The following is an 18,748-nucleotide window of genomic DNA, read 5'->3' on the forward strand; positions in this document are numbered from 1 at the left end:
GCTGCTGCCGCACGATTTCTGTTCTCATCCTGAAGCAAAGTTCTTAACCCAAGGTACTATTTCTGGGTTAGCAGAGTCTCTAATCTGAAGCGTATATAACCTGAAGCATATGTAACCCGAGGTACCACCGTATTTCAAAGATCCTAATACCTTTCAAATGTATTGTTGCTACACAAATCTCTGAGTGGTTGTGAGATTCCAGGGGTTCCAGGCGTGCTTTACCCAGGATTCATGGTTCCTTTTGGAAATGAGGCCCAGCGGAGACAGTGGTATCTTTATGATCTATGGTTTATTTTGTCTTTATGATCTATGGTTTATTTACACAGATATATACAAACTGAGCCTGCGATAGTGGGGTTCACAGCATTAACCCCCCCAAAAGGGTCTCGTTTCTTCCATAGCCATAGCCTTGCATTGAAACAGAAATCAACCATTGCTCTGCCTCTCTGCTTTCCAGCTTTTCCTCTCAGTGACATCACACTCCTTTACTCTAAATAACAATGTAAACAGTACATAAAATTCAAAACCACATGGCATGTGATATGGCTAAACTTCTAAGTAAGATGTATGGAGTCCATATTGTCTGAAAATCATACTTGGGGCCTCTTCCATGGGAGCTATTTCCATGTTCATACAGGTAGAGAGAATAACTGATTTCTTTTAGAAAGAGAGGAATCAATGCACTCTGCACTTTCCTAAATAAGAGGCTGTACAAGCACCTACTGCAACAGCAACTTCCAAACAAACTGCAGCCATACCATGTAAAAAATATTACCAGCCACCACTGTCTGGCACTTGTTGCTGACTTTCACAAGCCAGGGTTGTTATGCCTGTGCAGCTGTGCCACACACAGTGCTATTTTCTTAGAAAAATAGATGCCAGAAATATAAATGTATATGTAGGTGCCAAAATCCCAAGGGAGCAGAAAATATTTATGTATGCGACCAGTTGCACAGATGTTATTGGCCCAGAGATTGAAAACGGACGAAGTCCCAACCAGAGAAGAATGGCAGATTAAATTGACGGATTACGCCAAAATGGCAAAAATGACCGGAAGTCATAATCATAGTAAGTATCCTCAGGTGAAAGCAATTCAAACGTTATCCACCCAAAAGCATGCAGCAGCGCAAGCGACTCGCTTTTTCAAGCCGCCTCTCCTTCTCCCCCCGCCCAACTACAGCGAGCTCCCGCCCTCCCCTCCTCGCACGCCACTGGCCGAAGGCGGCTGAGTGGCAGCGCAGGCCGAGCCAGCCAGCGCTTGCCTCTTGCTGGTCACGTGAGCTCTCTGCTCTCGTGAGCCTGCTCGGCTCCTCCTCCTCCTCTTCCCCCCCTCCGATCGGACCGTGGTCCCCTTGGCTTGGGGCTTCTCCTGCCCTCCTTCGCCGCTCGTCGGGCGGTAAGTAGGTTCTTTGGAGGGACGGGTTGTGGGGGAGGGAGAGAGGCAGAAGGACCCTCCGTTCGTTCCTTCCGCTCTCTCTCTCTCTTCCCTCCCCCCTGAACTCTGCTTCCGCGGAGGGTTCTCCTCGCTTCAAGCGCGGCGGGCTGGGGAGCCGCAGTTGGCTTGGGGAGAAGGCGCAGAGCCCGGCCTCGCGCCGCGGCGGAGGCTCCCTTTGTGTGTGTGCGCGCGCAAGGGAAGCAAGAGAGGAAGAGCCTCCTCGTGAGTAAGCAAGCAAGCGGCCGGCAGATTCTAAGCCCCCCCCTCCAGCCCCCCTCCTACGGGTGGGACTCCAGCCTGGCTGCGCGGCCTGCGCTAGTACCAAACAGGAGTACGTTATGTGGGGCTGCTGCAACGTACAAAATGCTTTTTGGGGGGAATGCATTGGCTGGAGCTTTTTTCTGCAGCAAATGGGGTGCAAAGCATGCTCCAGGCCCGTGCTTGGAAGTTTAGGTGGGGACTCTTATCTCTCGCGACTGAATGGATTTCCGTTCTCTTTCCTCCAGACAAACACATACCCCACGTTTTTCTACATGCAATGGGGTTTTTTTGCTTGTGTGTTGAGGCGTGTGAGCCCCCAAGGTGCACCCCTAGGACAGAGGCATCTTGTTCAGGAAGGCTGGATGTTGGCTGGGGAAATTGCTGCGTCCCTTTCCCCCTTGGGTCCTGCATTTGGTTTGTTGTGGTAATGCGATAGGAGGAGCAGCCAATATGGTGTCCTCCAGATGTTGGGACTCCAACTCCCAGCAATCCCAGCCAGCGTGGCCAGTGTTCAGAGATGGTGGGAGGTGTGTACTCCAGCAACGCCTGGAGGGCATATTGCTCATACGGCAGTGTATACTTGGGATTGGCAGCAACCGTGGCACCCATATCAGTTTTCTTAACTAGGGAAGCATGGCGAGCGATACAGGTGAGTGCTGCTCCTGGGTGCACTTTGTGTGCATCTTGTCTAGGCATGCAAACTGCAGTCCCACTTCTGGAGAGATGAAGGTGACAGGCTGCAGATGTTGGAAAGTGGCTTCCTTCTGATGAGGAAGGGAGCACAATGCTTTGCTGTGTTCCCTTGCCTAGCAGAACAGGTAGCCGCTGTTGTTTTCATATGTAACAAGGTAGGTAACAGGGAAGCACCTAGCTTTCCTTTGCTGAGTATTACAGATTTGGAGGGGGGGGCTGAAAATGTTCCAGAGCAAGCTAGCTGTTTTGACTTGCTATGGTTTATCAGAAGTCCCAAAGACAATATTTGGCAGTTTCTGTAGCAGAACCGGAACTCACTTTGTTATTGACATCCTTTTTCTTTGTTTAGTGCTTGCTTTTTGCCAGCTGCCTATTGTCTGTGTCTGTACTTGTTGAGTATTCTTCTGGGATTTTATGAGGTCTTATCAACATGTTGCCACAGCACACTAGTTCCGTTTGTCATCATTACTCCCCTTTTATTTTTTATTTTTTTTAAGTTGCAGTTGGTCCTTGTTGGTAATATAAAAGGAGCAGTTCGTTACTGTTACCTGTGTTGTTTTAATATATAATATAACTGTTTTGAAGCAACGAGCGATTGGTATTTATTCCAACACAGCTCTTAATATGCATTTCTTTGGTTTTGACACAGGAATTAAAACACATAAGGAGAACAGAAGTGACTTTTAAACTGGTTCTTTCACATTGCACCGCACTAGTTCTGTTACATGGTGCTTAGTTATTAATGGCAAGTGTTCTTCTGAACCACCAATGTATTGAAGCTTTCCTCCTAATAGATGTAACTGTCCTAATAAGGGACATCAATCTTTGGGTTGGTTTCAGACTTACAGCACAGTCTTGATCATGACTACAGTGGTACCTCTGGTTGCGAACGGGATCCGTTCCGGAGGCCTGTTTGCAACATGAAAAGAATGCAACCCCCGTCTGCGCATGTGCGGGTTGCGATTTGCTGCTTCTGCGCATGCACGTGACTTCATTTTGTGCATCTGTGCATGCACGAGCAGCGAAACCCGGAAGTAACCCAGACGTAACATGAGGTATGACTGTACTCAGAACTAAGATATGCTGAATTTAGTGGACTCACTCCCACCTAAGTGGGGTTAGGACTGCAGTCTTATTTGTGCTTAGAGAAATCATGACTTACCGTATTTTTCGCTCTATAACACGCACCCAACCATAACACACACATAGTTTTTAGAGGAGGAAAATCTGTAGGCATGCCACCCGTAGGCATTCCCTCCATAACACGCACAGACATTTCCCCTTACTTTCTAGGAGGAAAAAAGTGAGTGTTATGGTGCAAAAAATACGGTAACTTGATTTCAGTGGTAAGCATGACTGAAGTAGATACAACCCTTTTGGGTTGTATGTAGTGTGAAAATAGGAAATATTAAAAAACCAGTTACTGAATCTACTTTATAGTGTGTGATATAAATGGAATAGCCTTTATAGGTTCCTGGTTAGCCTATATCTCTTTGTCTTAGTCTCTCTGGTAAGATGGCAAAAACTAATGGACTCTTAATTATTTCTAACAGGCCTAAGAAGAAACTTCACTGGATTAAAGAAAAAACCCAGTTGCTGCTGTACAGCAGCAGCTACCCAGCTGCTGTTGTGCCTGAGAATCTTCAGTTCAGTTCCAAAACTTGCTTGAACACTTGTCAAATGACGTCAATGGCCAGCCTGTTCTCTTTTACTAGCCCAGCTGTAAAGCGTCTTTTGGGCTGGAAACAAGGCGATGAAGAGGAAAAATGGGCAGAAAAAGCAGTCGATGCTCTGGTTAAAAAACTGAAAAAGAAAAAAGGAGCCATGGAGGAGCTGGAGAAAGCACTGAGCAGTCCTGGACAACCAAGTAAATGCGTTACTATTCCTCGTTCGTTAGATGGGCGACTTCAAGTTTCTCACCGCAAGGGCCTTCCTCATGTTATTTACTGTCGTGTTTGGCGATGGCCTGACCTGCAGAGTCATCACGAGCTGAAGCCGTTGGACGTTTGTGAATTTCCTTTTGGATCTAAGCAGAAGGAAGTCTGCATCAATCCATATCATTACAAAAGGGTAGAGAGCCCAGGTGCGTTTGAATGTTATGGCATTGCTTTCATCACAAAGTGTCCAAACTGTAATGTGATTTGCAGTGCATGTCTACTTGGAAGATAGTGCCATTGTGTTGAGTGAGACTTGACTCCCAGGAAAGCACGTATAGGTTTGCTGTCAGGTGAATAGGAGGAAGATTGGTGTATCTGAACTTTCTTTTACAAAGTTAAATTATTATTTATTAAATTTGTATACCCCTCTTCATCTGAAGATCTCAGCGTGGGTCACAGCATAAAAATACAAGTTCAGAATACACAGTAAAACCAAGAACAAACCAAACAAATACCCCTTCCCCCAAAACCCCACATGTAAAAGGATAAAGGATGTTGAAGAGGAATGTTTTATTCTGGCACCTAATGGTGTATAATGAGGGCGCCAGGTGAGCCACCCTGGGGACGAGCGTTCCACAAATAGGGAACCACTGCAGAAAAGGCCTGTTCTTGTGTTTCCACCTTCTGGACATCTTCTGGACAAAGAAGGGCATCATGATGATTGCAGGGTCCTGGTAGGCCCACATGGGGAGAGGCGGTCCTTGAGGTTTCTTTTGTCTTGGGGAACATTGATGCTATATGTCTACCTTGCATTGTCCATCTGTTAAACTCTATGCTTTTTGAAACGTGATTTCTGATACTAAACATAGAAGCAAGCTTTTTTTGCTCTGACCCTATCCACCACTGGCATGTGGTCCCCCAAAAGTTGCTCAGAATGCAATGTACCCCATGGCCTGGAAATGTTTCCCCACCCCTGCTGTTCACCATTTGTTAGTGAGAGGCGCCTCTTACCTTGTTTGATTGCTATGGGACATGCAACCAGATTTTTCCAGTGTTTTGACAGTGTGTGCTTACAGCATGTTCTTCTGTCTGTGTCTTCAGCACTTAGCACTTCTACTGCTATAGGCAAACGGACATCTTCAGGGCTGTTAACTAAAAACACTAATCTTAGGTTTATATTGTTTTCTTTCTTTTCAGTTCTACCTCCAGTATTGGTGCCAAGGCATAGTGAATTCAACCCACAGCATAGCCTTCTGGTTCAGTTCAGGAACCTGAGTCACAATGAACCGCACATGCCACACAATGCTACTTTTCCAGATTCGTTCCAGCAGCCTAACAGCACTCCATTTCCCATTTCTCCAAGTAGTCCGTATCCACCTTCTCCAGGCGGCAGTACTTACCCAAATTCGCCAGCCAGTTCCGGACCTTCTAGTCCATTTCAGCTACCAGGTAAAAGCTTATCTGTGTGACGCTAATTGAAAAGTAAAACTTGTAGTATGAAGCCAGAGGGAGTTAGAATTACATTTCAGAGTTCCTGCTTTGCATTTTGTCATATTTATTACGGACACATCATTTGAAGCTTTGGAATTACCGTAGATTCCGGCATATTAGGCGACTGGGCATATTAGATGACCCCCCAAATTGGCAGCTGTAATTTGGGGATTTGTCTTATAAGCCAAGTCACCTAATACGATGGGCAGCAACAGGGGGCAGGCTCAGCTCCGCGCCGGGCGGCTTTCTCCCAGCACAGAGCTGAGCCTGCTGCTGCTGCTTCGGAACTGCCGCCGCTGCAGCAGGGGGTGAACTCTGCTCCGCGCCGCCCATACCCAGTGTATAAGGCGACCCCCGACTTTGGATAAGATTTTCTGGGGTTCAAAAGTTGCCTTATACGCTGGAATCTATGGTAATGAAAGAAAATTAAAGAGAACAAATAATTCAGCTATTTGAGAATTTTGCTGTTTTATGTACAGTGGTGCCTCGCAAGACGAAATTAATTCATTCCGCAAGTTTTGTCGTCTTGCGATTTTTTCCATCTTGCGAAGCACGGTGTTGGGATAGTTTTGGAAAAGCTTCAAAAATCACCAAAGTCTTTAAAAACCTCAAAAAAGGCTACCACAACTCTATGAGTTGCTCCTCGAAGTCAAGTAGCAACTGTATTAGCGGTGTTAAGAAAAAGGAAACAAACTTGCAAACGTTTCCGTCTTGCAAAGCAAGCCCATAGGGAAAATCGTCTTGCGAAGCAGCTCAAAAAACAAAAAACCCTTTTGTCTAGTGAGTTTTTTGTCTTGTGAGGCATTTGTCTTGCGAGGTACCACTGTATTTCTGCATACACTTCTGATTTGAATGGGTAGTGAGACAGAAGACACAAGACTAAGAGTTTGGAGAAAGCATAAACCATTCTACTGTTATTTATTTAGTGTGACCCATATGCATGGTGATACACAAACAACGAGAGGAAAGATCTCTGTCCCGGCTTAATGTAGACAGCGACACTAGGGAGACAACTGAGGAAAAAGAGGGGAATGGAAGTGAGGCATGCAGGAGAAGATTGTATGGTTATTGCAGTTGCATGTACTTTTATTTTAGTTATGGAGAACATAGGAACTAGGAGGTTGTGCCCAAAGTCTTCAAGGAAAAGGTGGGGTTTCTGAGAGTGTGTTGTGTTTTGAATGTAGTAAAATAGGGAGAAAAAGTTGTGTTGCTTCCTAGGTTGGCCAAGCATGGTGAAGCTGAATGAGTGGGTATCATATGTTTCTTGGGATATAAAAGCAAAAAGATCAGGTGGTGCAAGGCTTTGGTGGGGTTTGAAAATAAGGGTGAGAAATTTATGCTGGCTCTAGGAATAAACAGGAAGGGAGTGTAGAAATTCAAGGAAGGGCATCACGTGGTGAGAGAGGTGAATGTTTTTGATAACAGTTATGGATAAAGGTGAGAGGACAAAGTCGAGGCAATAGAAAGTCAGGAAGTAGTAGATTTCCATAGTCTAGGCAAAACTAGAGCCTGGACCCACTCTGCACATTAGTTGAGGATTCCCATGAATGGTTCCTCCACAAACGCATGGGTGCCTTTGAAATTAGTTAGTGTTAGTATTGAAGACCAGTGGATATGAACTGCTAAAACTGGTGTGGGCAACCTTTCAGCCTCCAGGTGTCAGTGAACTACAAGTCCCATCATCCCTGGCCATTGTCCATGTTGTGGGGGATTGATGGGAATTGTAATTCAGTAACATCTGAAGGGTGAAACGTTCCCCACACCTGTGCTGCAACTTGATGATCGCTTCGGTCTGCCATGTTATTGTATTGGCCCGGGGTTTATTAAAAAAAAAAGTTGGTTTGTTGTACAGTGGTACCTCGGGTTACAGACGCTTCAGGCTGCAGACTCCGCTAACCCAGAAATAGTGCTTCAGGTTAAGAACTTTGCTTCATGATAAGAACAGAAATCAGGCTCCGGCGGCGCAGTGGCAGCAGGAGGCCCCATTAGCTAAAGTGGTGCTTCAGGTTAAGAACAGTTTCAGGTTAAGAACGGACCTCCGGAACGAATTAAGTACTTAACCCGCGGTACCACTGTATATGCACTGTAATGTATGTCTCTTGGAAACACCCAAAAAACATTTCAGATAATAAGATAAAGACGAAGGCATGGACCAGATTTTTTGCTGAGGTGACAGAGAAGGACGACTTTTATTTGTTTGTTTGTTTGTTTTCTGTAACGTTACAAAGGGAGCATTAACATTACACAGCAGTGATACACTAAATTGCGGATTATGTGGTAAAGGAAGAGAGAAGTCAAAGAGAAAGCCAAGGCTATGTGCCTACTCAGCAGGGTAGGTGGCGATAATGTCACTGGACATGGAAAGTGAGGTGACAAAAGAAGGGCTTGAGAGGAAAGATAAGAAGCTTGGCCTCCGCATATTGAACTTGAGATGTTGACAAAACATCCAAACCAAAATATGAAAAGTACTTGGAGATGGGAGATTGGATGAAGGGAGGAAATTCAGGGTAAAGATGAAGAACGCTATCAGAAGCCTATAGATGGTACTGAAACTCATGGAATGGGATACACCTGGTGAGAGGGTGTTGGGGGGCAGCAAGAGAGCTAAAAACAGATCCATGAGGGAGTGTCTCCCCATATGTAGAGATCAAAAGAATGATTATACAGGTGAAGAGCTAAGTGGGGACTTAGGGCAAGAGTCACCAGCTATATATCACATGCTGCACAGATGACTAAGACTACAGAGATAATTGAATTGGTAGGCTATTTTTTTGGTAAGGGCAGTTTTAGGAAAGTGCTGGGAGGAAAAGCCAAGTTTGAGAGCAGAATTGGAGATAAATTTTTGTTTGTTTTAGTATAGGAGAAACAGGGAAGTTACCACAATTGGGAGTTATAGCAGTGATGGAGATACAACAATCTGGGAACAGTGCTGCCACTTCCGACTGCGAAATGGGGATCGGAAGCTTAAGTGATTCTCCACATTAAACTCCAAGCACACACTCACACACATGAAGCATATAGGGAGGGGAAGACCAGGCGGCTTTACAGTGCAATCCTAACCAGAAAAGAGAAGGGCAGGGAACTAGGGAGTGGTAAATCACTGCAGTGGCAAAATTGGAAGCAACATCTTATAGGTTGTTCTCAATATACTGAATTTTGTTTGGTCCCATTGATGTTGGTGACACTGCTTCCAAGCATTTTTAGTCAATAGTCTCAGTGTGAGAACCTGACCAAGACTGCTCTCCTGATGATGATCACTAGAGCAGGAAGAATGAGACGGGCAAGACTTATTGGTTGGGTTGTGGCCCAGAGGGCTGTAGAGTGGGGAAAGTACATGTGCACATAGGGGAAAGAAACACAGACAATCTGGTCAACCAAGTATTTAGAAAGCAGTTTATTTACAGAGAAAGATTTCAAAGGAAGTAGAAAAATTGAAGGTGGAGAGTGAGGAGGTAGTAAGGAAGGATGACCCTGAAATGGGAGGAACAATTGATTTTGTAGGGGTAACAGGAGCTGTGATTAGGCTGGATTAAATGTTCTCACTTTGCTCAAATTCCTTATTTTTCTTTATAGCAGATACACCACCACCAGCATATATGCCTCCTGAAGATCAAATGGGGCAAGATAATTCACAGTCTATGGACACAAGCAATAATATGATCTCTCAGATAATGCCAAATATTTCCAGTAGAGGTGAGGTGAACAATGCATTTTGTAGACTTGTCAATATTTTGCAGTTGAAATTCTATAGAGAAGAGAATAGCCTACCAAGCAAAAGTGCCTTTTCCCCCAGATACCACTTATCCCTGCCCCTTAAAAGCACATTGGCACTGAAGGCTTTGGATGGGCAGCATCCAATTTTGCTTTTCAGCCATGGGTAATTGTGTTATGGGTTGAGGATGTTAGTGTTTGAGGGTTGGATACGTAGTGAGTTTTTGCAGGGATGTGGACAGAGCAGCACCAGAGGGATCTTTATAGGGGGAGCAAAAAATATATATTTGTAGCTTGCCCTTCCTCCCAAAGGAGCCCAGGGTTGGACCAAGTTATCAGCATTTCAGAATAAACTGCTGCATGTATTGAATATTTCAGTATTCAGTGAACAACCAGTCAGCCAAACTAATAACTTTTAATTGTGTATATATAAAGACTGTCTTTGTTTCTAAGTGTGGGCGCTTTAAATGGCCACGTTCTTGAAACTCCACTTTTTATGGACTTGAGCTGTGGCCTGAAGAAATAAGTAATTCAGCATGATTAAAACAAATTATTTTTCATGGTCCCAAGTTGGCGTAATGTACTGCTTGTGAACATGAACTATGCCATGCCACTGTCATCAGAGACTTGGCTCCCCATCTAGCTTACTTTGCAGAGCTGTTGGAATATTTTGGAGGGGGTATCCATGAAACTCTTTGAGCTCCTAGGAATAAAGGCATTAATAACTATTACTGTATGGGAGAGACTATTGCTTTAGGTGTTGGAAATACTGAAATCCGTATGTTTTGCTTTTGTTCATAGATGTTCACCCTGTGGCCTATGAAGAGCCCAAGCACTGGTGTTCAATTGTGTATTATGAATTAAACAATCGAGTTGGGGAGGCATTTCTTGCATCTTCCACTAGTATTTTAGTAGACGGTTTTACAGATCCTTCTAATAACAAGAACAGGTTCTGCTTAGGTTTGCTCTCCAATGTCAATCGCAACTCAACAATTGAGAACACCAGGAGACACATTGGAAAAGGTAATATGGAAATGTGCTTTGTATGATCATAAGAAACCTTCCTTCACCTAACTTTGTCATGTTCATTAATCTCAGTGGGTCTACTATGAGTAAAAAGTAGCTGAATACCACTTAATGTTTCTAAAAGAAGCATTTTCAGTGAACAAATCTCCACACCCACGTATAGTGTGATTCTACAGATTGCACACCAAAGACAAATCTTGCAGCCTTCTGATCAGATGCTTTGATCTAACCTGCCAAATGGCTCATGATTCTGAATAACAGTTTCCTAGTAATAGAATACCAGCAATATTTAGGTAATCTCGGTTAAAAACATTATTTGTTGAAGAATCTTATTCTTTGATTCATGGAAGGAGGACATCTAGTGGCTGATATTCAGTGGCAGAAATGCAAGTATACTCTGATGTGTTAGAATAACTGGAAACCATTCCTACTGGAGCCTTTTAAAAATAGGAACTCGGCTAGACTTTCTGACATCTGTAACATTTCTGCAAATAACCCTGTTAAATGTTTGGGTTTCTCTCACTCCCCTGACTCCAGGTGTCCATCTCTACTATGTTGGTGGTGAAGTCTATGCCGAATGCCTGAGTGACAGCAGCATATTTGTACAGAGTCGGAATTGCAACTACCATCATGGATTTCACCCTACAACTGTCTGCAAAATTCCTAGTGGCTGCAGCCTGAAAATTTTTAACAACCAGGAATTCGCTCAGCTTCTAGCTCAGTCGGTCAATCATGGATTTGAGGCAGTATACGAGCTCACCAAAATGTGCACAATTCGGATGAGTTTTGTGAAGGTAAGGGGTGTGAACCAGCCATAACCTGTGCGTTTGAGTGATTTTTGAAGTATATTCCCCAGGACAATAACTTTAATGGGAAATCTTCTGTGGCTTTGAGGGCTTCTTCCCCATATGTAATCTAGAAAAGTCACAGAAGTAACCCATCGTCCCTCAGAATGGGGAAATGACGCAGAGGGAGTGACCCTGTTTCTGGGTACTGCTTCTGGTTGCATGCAAATAGAGTGCGCATAAATGGGGAGATGCCTGTATTTCAAACAAGCACGTCCTCCTTATCGGTGTAACAGGCTCTGAAGCAGGTGTCAATTGGACAGATGCATTCTCTCAATCGTCATTTGCAGGCCTTTCCAATAGGATGAGGCTTCGTTTGAATAAACCGTCATTCTTCTCCATCTGCAAAACCTAGTAGACAACGTATACTGGGAATCCTACTGAATAGTAGGATTTTTTCTGTGGGAGGAATAGAAGCATATGGTATCCTGCCATCCCTCCATAAACCTATATAGTGGTGCCTCGGGTTAAGAACTTAATTCGTTCTGGAGGTCCGTTCTTAACCTGAAACCATTCTTAACCTGAGGCACCACTTTAGCTAATGGGGCCTTCCGCTGACGTGGGAGCACGATTTCTGTTCTCACCCTGAAGCAAAGTTCTTAACCCGAGGTACTATTTCTGGGTTAGCGGAGTCTGTAACCTGAAGCGTCTGTAACCCGAGGTATACCACTGTATTCCCTTTTCTCTGACGTGTCACACTTTTTTTGAGGGGGGTGTGTGTGTGTGTTACTCATTTTTTTAATTTCTAATGAATTTACTAGACTAATCAACACTGGCTGTTTTAAGAGTGATTCTTGGATATACACTAAATGTCTGCCCATTTTTTGTAGGGATGGGGAGCAGAATATCATCGGCAAGATGTCACAAGCACTCCATGCTGGATAGAAATCCATCTTCATGGGCCTCTGCAGTGGCTGGATAAAGTACTCACCCAGATGGGATCCCCTCTTAATCCCATCTCTTCTGTTTCATAGTGCCAAAGAAGTTTTTTCAACCATAACTTTAGTGACCATTTTCTAATTCTACAGACACTTCCAGTGTGGATACTGTAAGAACATACTACACATTAGCTTTCTTCTACCAATGACCAATTCCATTGTTTTTTATCGCTCTTCCTTTGATTTTTTGATATTAAGGAAACAGCCAAGTTGGGAAGAAAACTGAGAATTCAGGATTTTATTTTTCCTTGATACACTTATGTAATAATCATCAACTCCACTGAAAATATTTTTATGTGTCTTCTAGGAACACATTTTGAACTGGTTCTTTTTTTTCGGGGGGGGGGGGGGAATAACATTTATCTTTTTCCTAAATTGTTTATTTCCAGTTTACAAGTTTTTAATGTTGTATAATGGATAATGTCCATAAACAAAGCTAGCTTTATTACACCCAAGATTGCCTTTAGCTTGAGTAAATAATGTGACTTAAGTATATACATGTTAAAAACACGTTACAGATAGTGGTATTAGAATGCATTACTGCAAGTTCTGTGGTAAATAGTGGTTTTATCTATACCCCAGTTCAATTTAATACTGCCTTTACAGTGCAATTGTATGCATGTACACTCAATGGAACATTGAGCTACTGGAACTTAGTCCCAGACAAGTGTAAATAGGATGCTGTCTTTAGTCAATTGTTCTTAAACATTTGATTCAAGGCACTCTGTTTTGCTTAGACTAGTCAGTATTTTCCCTTGACTTACATTCATGCTGTGGGCTAGGCCTTGACCAAGTGTAGCTTCTTAGGAAATCCACGTCTTTTATAGTGCAAAACAGTGCCATTTTGTAGATAACATTACGAGGCATTGTTCACCTTTCCATTTTATTTTGCCTCTCTGTAGCTGGTATCCTGGGGGCTTCCTAATGTCACACTTGGTTTTAATAATCACACACACACACACACAGTATTAATGAATGTCCTTCCTAATGTTACTGCTGGTTTTAATAATTCCCCTCCTCCAGTATTAATTACAACCGTGGTGTACTTTACATTTATAACCAGAATATCAGGACTCTCACTTTGCTAAGTGATGCAGAATGTTTGCCTTTTAAATTACTGAGGCAGACTAGGCCTTCGATAACAAAAAGATCATTGCCATTTGGTGGCTGGAGCCTAATAGAAGAAGTCAAGGATCTTAAGCCCTCATATAACACATCAGCTCTTCAGCGTCATCTGTCAAATGAATTGTCAGTTTTATGGCCTTTTGTTAATAAACCTACTAAAGGGCTCTAACTGATGCAGAGATGAATGGTAGGATTTTGGTGAATATGGATATGAATGTGGAAGTCCTCCTGTCTTAAGAGGCTACTGGTGGTGTCCATTCAGGCATATTTCTTTATCAGTACAAGCGGGGTGGGGGGGATGTATGCCTAAGTATCCAGCAATTACCAGTGCAGTTAAATCTGATAAAGTAAGTCTGAAATGTGTTTGTTTATGTCCAGCAGCCATGCTCTGCTAGCAGAAAGTTACCCCTAGCCTTCAGTTACTTGGTCTCCCTCAGAGTAAGTGTGGTAAGTAAGCAAATGGTTACACTTCAGTGCTAACTTCCCTCAGCAACCCAAGAAGGCCTGTATTCTTTTGCCATGTATTTTCGTTGGCTTTAGGATGCTAAAGCCAACGCTAAGTACCATACTAAATGCATTGGCTTCTGAAGATGTAGTCCACAAAAAATAGTTCTCATTGAGCCTTTCCCCAGTGACAGCAGTTAAAGCTACGCTTTCTCTATGGGACCACCTGTTTCTAGTCCTATGTGGATTCTACCCAGACTACAGGTGGTGGTGGTTGCCTTCATTTTAAAGCTTAGCATTCTGAGGATGCTGAAGCCTTTACCCAGAATTGGTGGTGGCAGAACGCAATTTCTAGTCCCTATGGCTCTGAAGATAGCCTTCTAGCTTACAGAGCTGTGTAGGATTTTCAGTGATGGTCGAGGCTTTGATGCCCTGTGTAGCAACTTGGCTTCCCACTGAAACAGAATAAAAGGATGCAAATCCGAAGTCTGGCTTTACTGGGATGGGGTATGTTTTTCCCTAGCCAGCTTTGATCAATAGCTGTTCCCTGCCCTCTTACCGAGATGTGATGTCTGGCTGTGCCTTTAGCTATAGCTGGTGGAGGGGATTTCTCAGGGGAATGAAATCTAGAGAGAGTAAATGGAGCAGGAATGGCCAGAAGGGTAGGCTGTGGTCTGCTTGTTGATACTGGGATTCTTGCAGAAAATGTTGATTGGCTGTGATCTAATCCAGCAAAGCACTTCTTATGTTAAGTGAGTGTATACTTGAGATCACTGAACACAGGTGAAACAGTTGAGACATCGGAGTATGTATTTGTGCTTTATAAATTTTAAAACCAATTAGTGGTGGGGAAAATAGGCCACACAAGACTGAAGTTGACTTCTCCCAAATTTAAAAGATCGGCTACTTTAAAGACTCCTGGAATTGCTTCGCTGATCACACAGAGCTAGCTATCTGTAGTCTATGGTTAGATGGTGAGAGGAGTGTTAATCATGTTCCCACAACTCCTTAAATGCTGGTAAGCTCAGTATTGGCCGTAGTCACTGCCATACTTTATTGCAGGAAGTGAACTCTTAATTGTGTATTCTATGGTGACATGTTTGTGAAGAAACTTTCAAAACTCTAGAAGACTATGAAAAGGCTACTTGGTTATTAGCAAATGTGATCGTGTGGAACATCTGGACATAGTCATGTTTGTAAATTTTAATGGATCTACTCCAAGTCAAACTTAGTTGAATGCCACCCATCAGTGCCACGGAAGTTGTGTTGTGCTTATATGGTAGTCCTGCCAGGGTCTTCAAGAGTTTACATATTATAATAAATACTTTGAAATTGCCTTAAAGGGAAAACAAATATGACTTTCACAAAGTTGTACCATTCTTTTGTATACATACTAGTTTCTACTTGATTTTAGAAGCAAAAAAACCCCACCCTTTCCCAGTCTTTCTTTTTTTAAAAAAGAGAAGTAGATGGTCTTATTTTGTTGCCTTATATTTTAGTCAACTCCTTACTTAAAACTACAGCCAATATTTGCCTTTGCTGGGCATGCTGCTAGCTAAGCAAGATCTGCTGGGGTGTTCTCCTGTGCAAACCTCACGGAAATTACCAGGAGCTGCACACGGGGAATTGCTCCCAAGAGGTTGTAGTGGCTCCAGATGTTTTGTGTTTGCACTTGACCACATTGCCTATATAACACTAAAGATGATACAATCTTTTAACACATTTCATTGAATTAAAAACAATAAATGATTTGCAAGTTAATTCTGCCGTGTTAAAAGATTTGGCCTTTGTAACTAACTTCCTGAAGATTCCTACTCTTTAAGCCATCTAAAAGCCTTAAGAGTGTTTGCCAGGTACCAGTACTAACCAGACCTTCTGACTTTGCATGCAGTCTGAGCAATATTACTCTGTGTATGCAGTCAAAAAATATATGTATTGCACTTTTCAAGAGCAAGAATAGTACATAAATTGCTAGTGCATTTTTTTTGGGGGGGGGAGACTATTACCAGCAATGATATGAGTAAACTTGCTCCTGGTTTTCCCTTTATCCTTTGGAGGGAGAAACTTATTAAATGCTGATACATCAGCTTGCCTTTTTGTTGTGATTCTCCATCTCTAAGATTTACTTGTATATTCAGACGGAGTTGCCAATTATTTAGTTCTGTTTCAGTGGATGTGTAGGCATCTGACATAGGTTTCACTACAAGCTGCCATGCTTGCATTATGGTGTATGTAAGAAAGGAAGGAGACTTATTTGTTTCCAGATTTAGCTTGAGTCACGGTGTTCTCATTTTTGTAGAAACTGAGTAGACTATCTCATTCTTGCAGTTTACAACTTTTATGCCTATTGCTGGCCTCTTTTGGCCATCTCTTTTTTGGGGGAGAGTAAATGGCAGTGGATACCATCCAACCACCCATGGAGGATATGTGCTTTGACTTTGTTCTCAATAATACTTCTGGTGGGTATTAAGAGGTACTAGACAAATTAACTTCAGCGTAAATTGCAAGTTTTCATTGGAAAATTGATTTAACTATATTGTGCAAGATTGTTGTTGCATCTGGCTAGATTGCTGACTTGCTGAAGGGACCAAAATGTGCCTCTAGATTAATTTATTTTTAAAAATTCTAAAATGCCCTACTTTCTTTCTACATTGTCTTCACAATAGCTAAAGTTGGTTCTACAGCAAGCATGGATGAATTCAGGTTTGAATCTTCTGGCTGAATTAAGAATTTAAACATCCCACATCCAAAATTTCTGTTCTCTTGCGGCATCATACTTTCTACTCCTACAGATAATCTATGTAAAATGCTGTTTCACAAAAGCAACTATGTAACAGCCTTGTAATTTGAATATTTTTTTAAAAAACCATGCATTTATTTCACAGTATTACTAATGTTTACCTGATAAAAACAGACGGTCTTGTAGTCTGTGCCTGGAAAACATCTAAATATGTCAAACACTTTCTCCCTCAAGCTAATAAAGAGTTATTATTGCCTGAATTGTTGCTAGATAGCAGTATTTTAAAATAAAAACAACCTTTTTGGGCAGCACAATGTTTTGACCTGTCTCTGCCTGCATTGCAAATAATTCCTGAACTCTCTGGAATAGTGAGATGTGGTGGGATAATGGCAGGATCGCTCCCGAGGGCGCTCTTCAGTTAAGTAGAGTTCAGAAGGCACCGTTGTTTTCCAAATTGCTCTGGGCAATGAAATGGGACTGGGTGATGACCATTGCATCATTAGTGAATTGCCCAATGGAGTTTTTTCACATGGCAATGGGGCTGGTTAGTAGCCATCATCCATGGATATTAGACATCAGCCTGCTATGTCCATTCCAAACTCAGTGCCATGTTGGAGCAGACCTTGGGAAAGCTATTGGAGCATTGTCTGTTCTACATTTGTGGGATCAGTTGCAGTTCTTGCAGCCTGAGAACATGGGCAGGATGCTGGCAGGAATTAGGCTAACCAACCATGTGGTCTCTTAACCCTTCCCATACTGCCTAGTGGGAAGCTGCTGATTTGGGTGGGTGCAGGAGTAGTTGTTCCCTCCCTAGGAGGGTGTGATGCCCACCACTTTGAAGAAAGGGGTGGTATAGCTGCTGAAGAAGCTCTTCCTGGGCATGTTGGATATCTATCGTCCAGTGGTCAGTGTCCCTTTTGGGGGACAAGGTGGTTGCAGTGGTTGACCAACTGCAGATGTAGTTGGATTCAGTGGGCTATCCAGACCCATTTCAGTCACAGCTAGGGGTGTGATGCAGAAACAGTCCTGGTTGGCCTGCTCCTTTGCTTCAGAAAGAATTGCGGGGAGTGTACCCTGCTGATTCCTTTTAATTTCTCTGCAGCTTTTGGTGATGTTGATCATGGTATCTTCCTGGAACGACTCTGTGTTGGAGGCACTGTATTGCATTGGTTCTTCTACTGCCTGCAGTGTTGTTTCCAAAGAGTAGCATTAAAGGACTACTACTTGGACCCATGGCATTTACGCTGTAGTGCCCCTCTTGTCCCCCAAGTAAGTGGTGTACAGAATTAAAACACAAGCCATAAAGCAATACAGTGGTGCCCCGCAAGACGAATGCCTCGCAAGACGAAAAACTCGCTAGACGAAAGGGTTTTCCGTTTTTGCGTTGCTTCGCTAGCCGAATTTCCCTATGGGCTTGCTTCGCAAGACGAAAACGTCTTGCGCTTTTTTCTTAAAGCTGCTTGAAGAGGCACAGTTGCGACGGACCGTGCTTCGCAAGACGAAAAACATCGCAAGACGAAAAGACTCGCGGAACGAATTCTTTTCGTCTTGCGAGGCACCACTGTACCAGTGTAAAACTCAAATCAGCAATCACTGCAAAGTGTCTCCAATCACAGTTTTCTGCTGCATTTGGTGTCCAGCATAAAAGTCCTGGGAGTTGGGCCCGCCTGCTAACAGCACCTCTGGCTGTGGAAGAATAAATGTGTGAGCTTTAGTGAGCTTGTTTTCATCCCCACCAGCACCCATTGGATGCTCTCGGGCATCTCAATTTTGTCCAACGCTCGCTTGTTTGAAGGGGGGGGGGGTAATTAAAGCTGGAATTTCTGACTTGTGACAGCAAGTCCCTTTGCACCTCACAGTGAGTGCTAACTCCTCATCACCCAGGTGGCAGTGCCATCAATCGACAGGCGCTTTGTGTGGATTGAGTAAGTACAGCAAATCTAGAACGATTCCTACAGGAAGAGCATTTTGCGTGGGTCTAAAATATTGAATTTCCCCTTTTAATGTGCCAGCTTTGGAGCTGAGTTGACAAAATATTTACAGAGCTTCGTATTCATCTTGCTTAAGCCACGGTTGGCATATAAAACGTTTTTAAAATGCAGCCCGTCAGTGAAACTGGCCTTGCTAGCAAATCAGTTTAATTGGGTTCTTAAATCATCGAA

At 43.2% G+C, this 18,748-nt stretch overlaps 1 protein-coding gene across 2 annotated transcripts; it reads left to right on the forward strand.

Annotated features, from left to right (window-relative positions):
* The first annotated feature begins 1,227 nt into the window (after positions 1-1,227).
* SMAD5 (SMAD family member 5) lies at positions 1,228-16,900 on the forward strand. 2 transcript variants are annotated; one of them, XR_014522214.1, is made up of 8 exons: positions 1,257-1,396; positions 3,943-4,472; positions 5,464-5,715; positions 9,331-9,450; positions 10,270-10,491; positions 11,032-11,288; positions 12,170-13,762; positions 13,798-16,900. XR_014522214.1 is itself a non-coding variant. In XM_083488195.1 (7 exons), the coding sequence occupies exons 2-7, from the start codon at positions 4,070-4,072 to the stop codon at positions 12,311-12,313; spliced, it is 1,398 nt and encodes a 465-aa protein (XP_083344321.1). In that variant the 5' UTR covers positions 1,228-1,396; positions 3,943-4,069; the 3' UTR covers positions 12,314-13,581. The 2 variants fall into 2 exon arrangements, 1 of the variants encoding a protein (XP_083344321.1); XM_083488195.1 differs by lacking the exon at positions 13,798-16,900 and having other exon boundaries at positions 1,228-1,396; positions 12,170-13,581.
* Positions 16,901-18,748: the final 1,848 nt, after the last annotated feature.

This window comes from Podarcis liolepis (genome assembly GCF_965112155.1).
Source record: "Podarcis liolepis genome assembly, chromosome: 2".
NCBI lineage: Eukaryota > Metazoa > Chordata > Lepidosauria > Squamata > Lacertidae > Podarcis > Podarcis liolepis.

What these genes read in the sequence shown, in the direction of transcription:
- SMAD5 (XM_083488195.1), top strand. Translation starts at nt 4,070, where the DNA reads ATGACGTCAATGGCCAGCCTGTTCTCTTTTACTAGCCCAGCTGTAAAG. An exon ending in TAGTCCATTTCAGCTACCAG is followed by an intron (nt 5,716 to 9,330) that starts GTAAAAGCTTAT and finishes TTTTCTTTATAG; the next exon opens with CAGATACACCACCACCAGCA. An exon ending in TTCGGATGAGTTTTGTGAAG is followed by an intron (nt 11,289 to 12,169) that starts GTAAGGGGTGTG and finishes CATTTTTTGTAG; the next exon opens with GGATGGGGAGCAGAATATCA.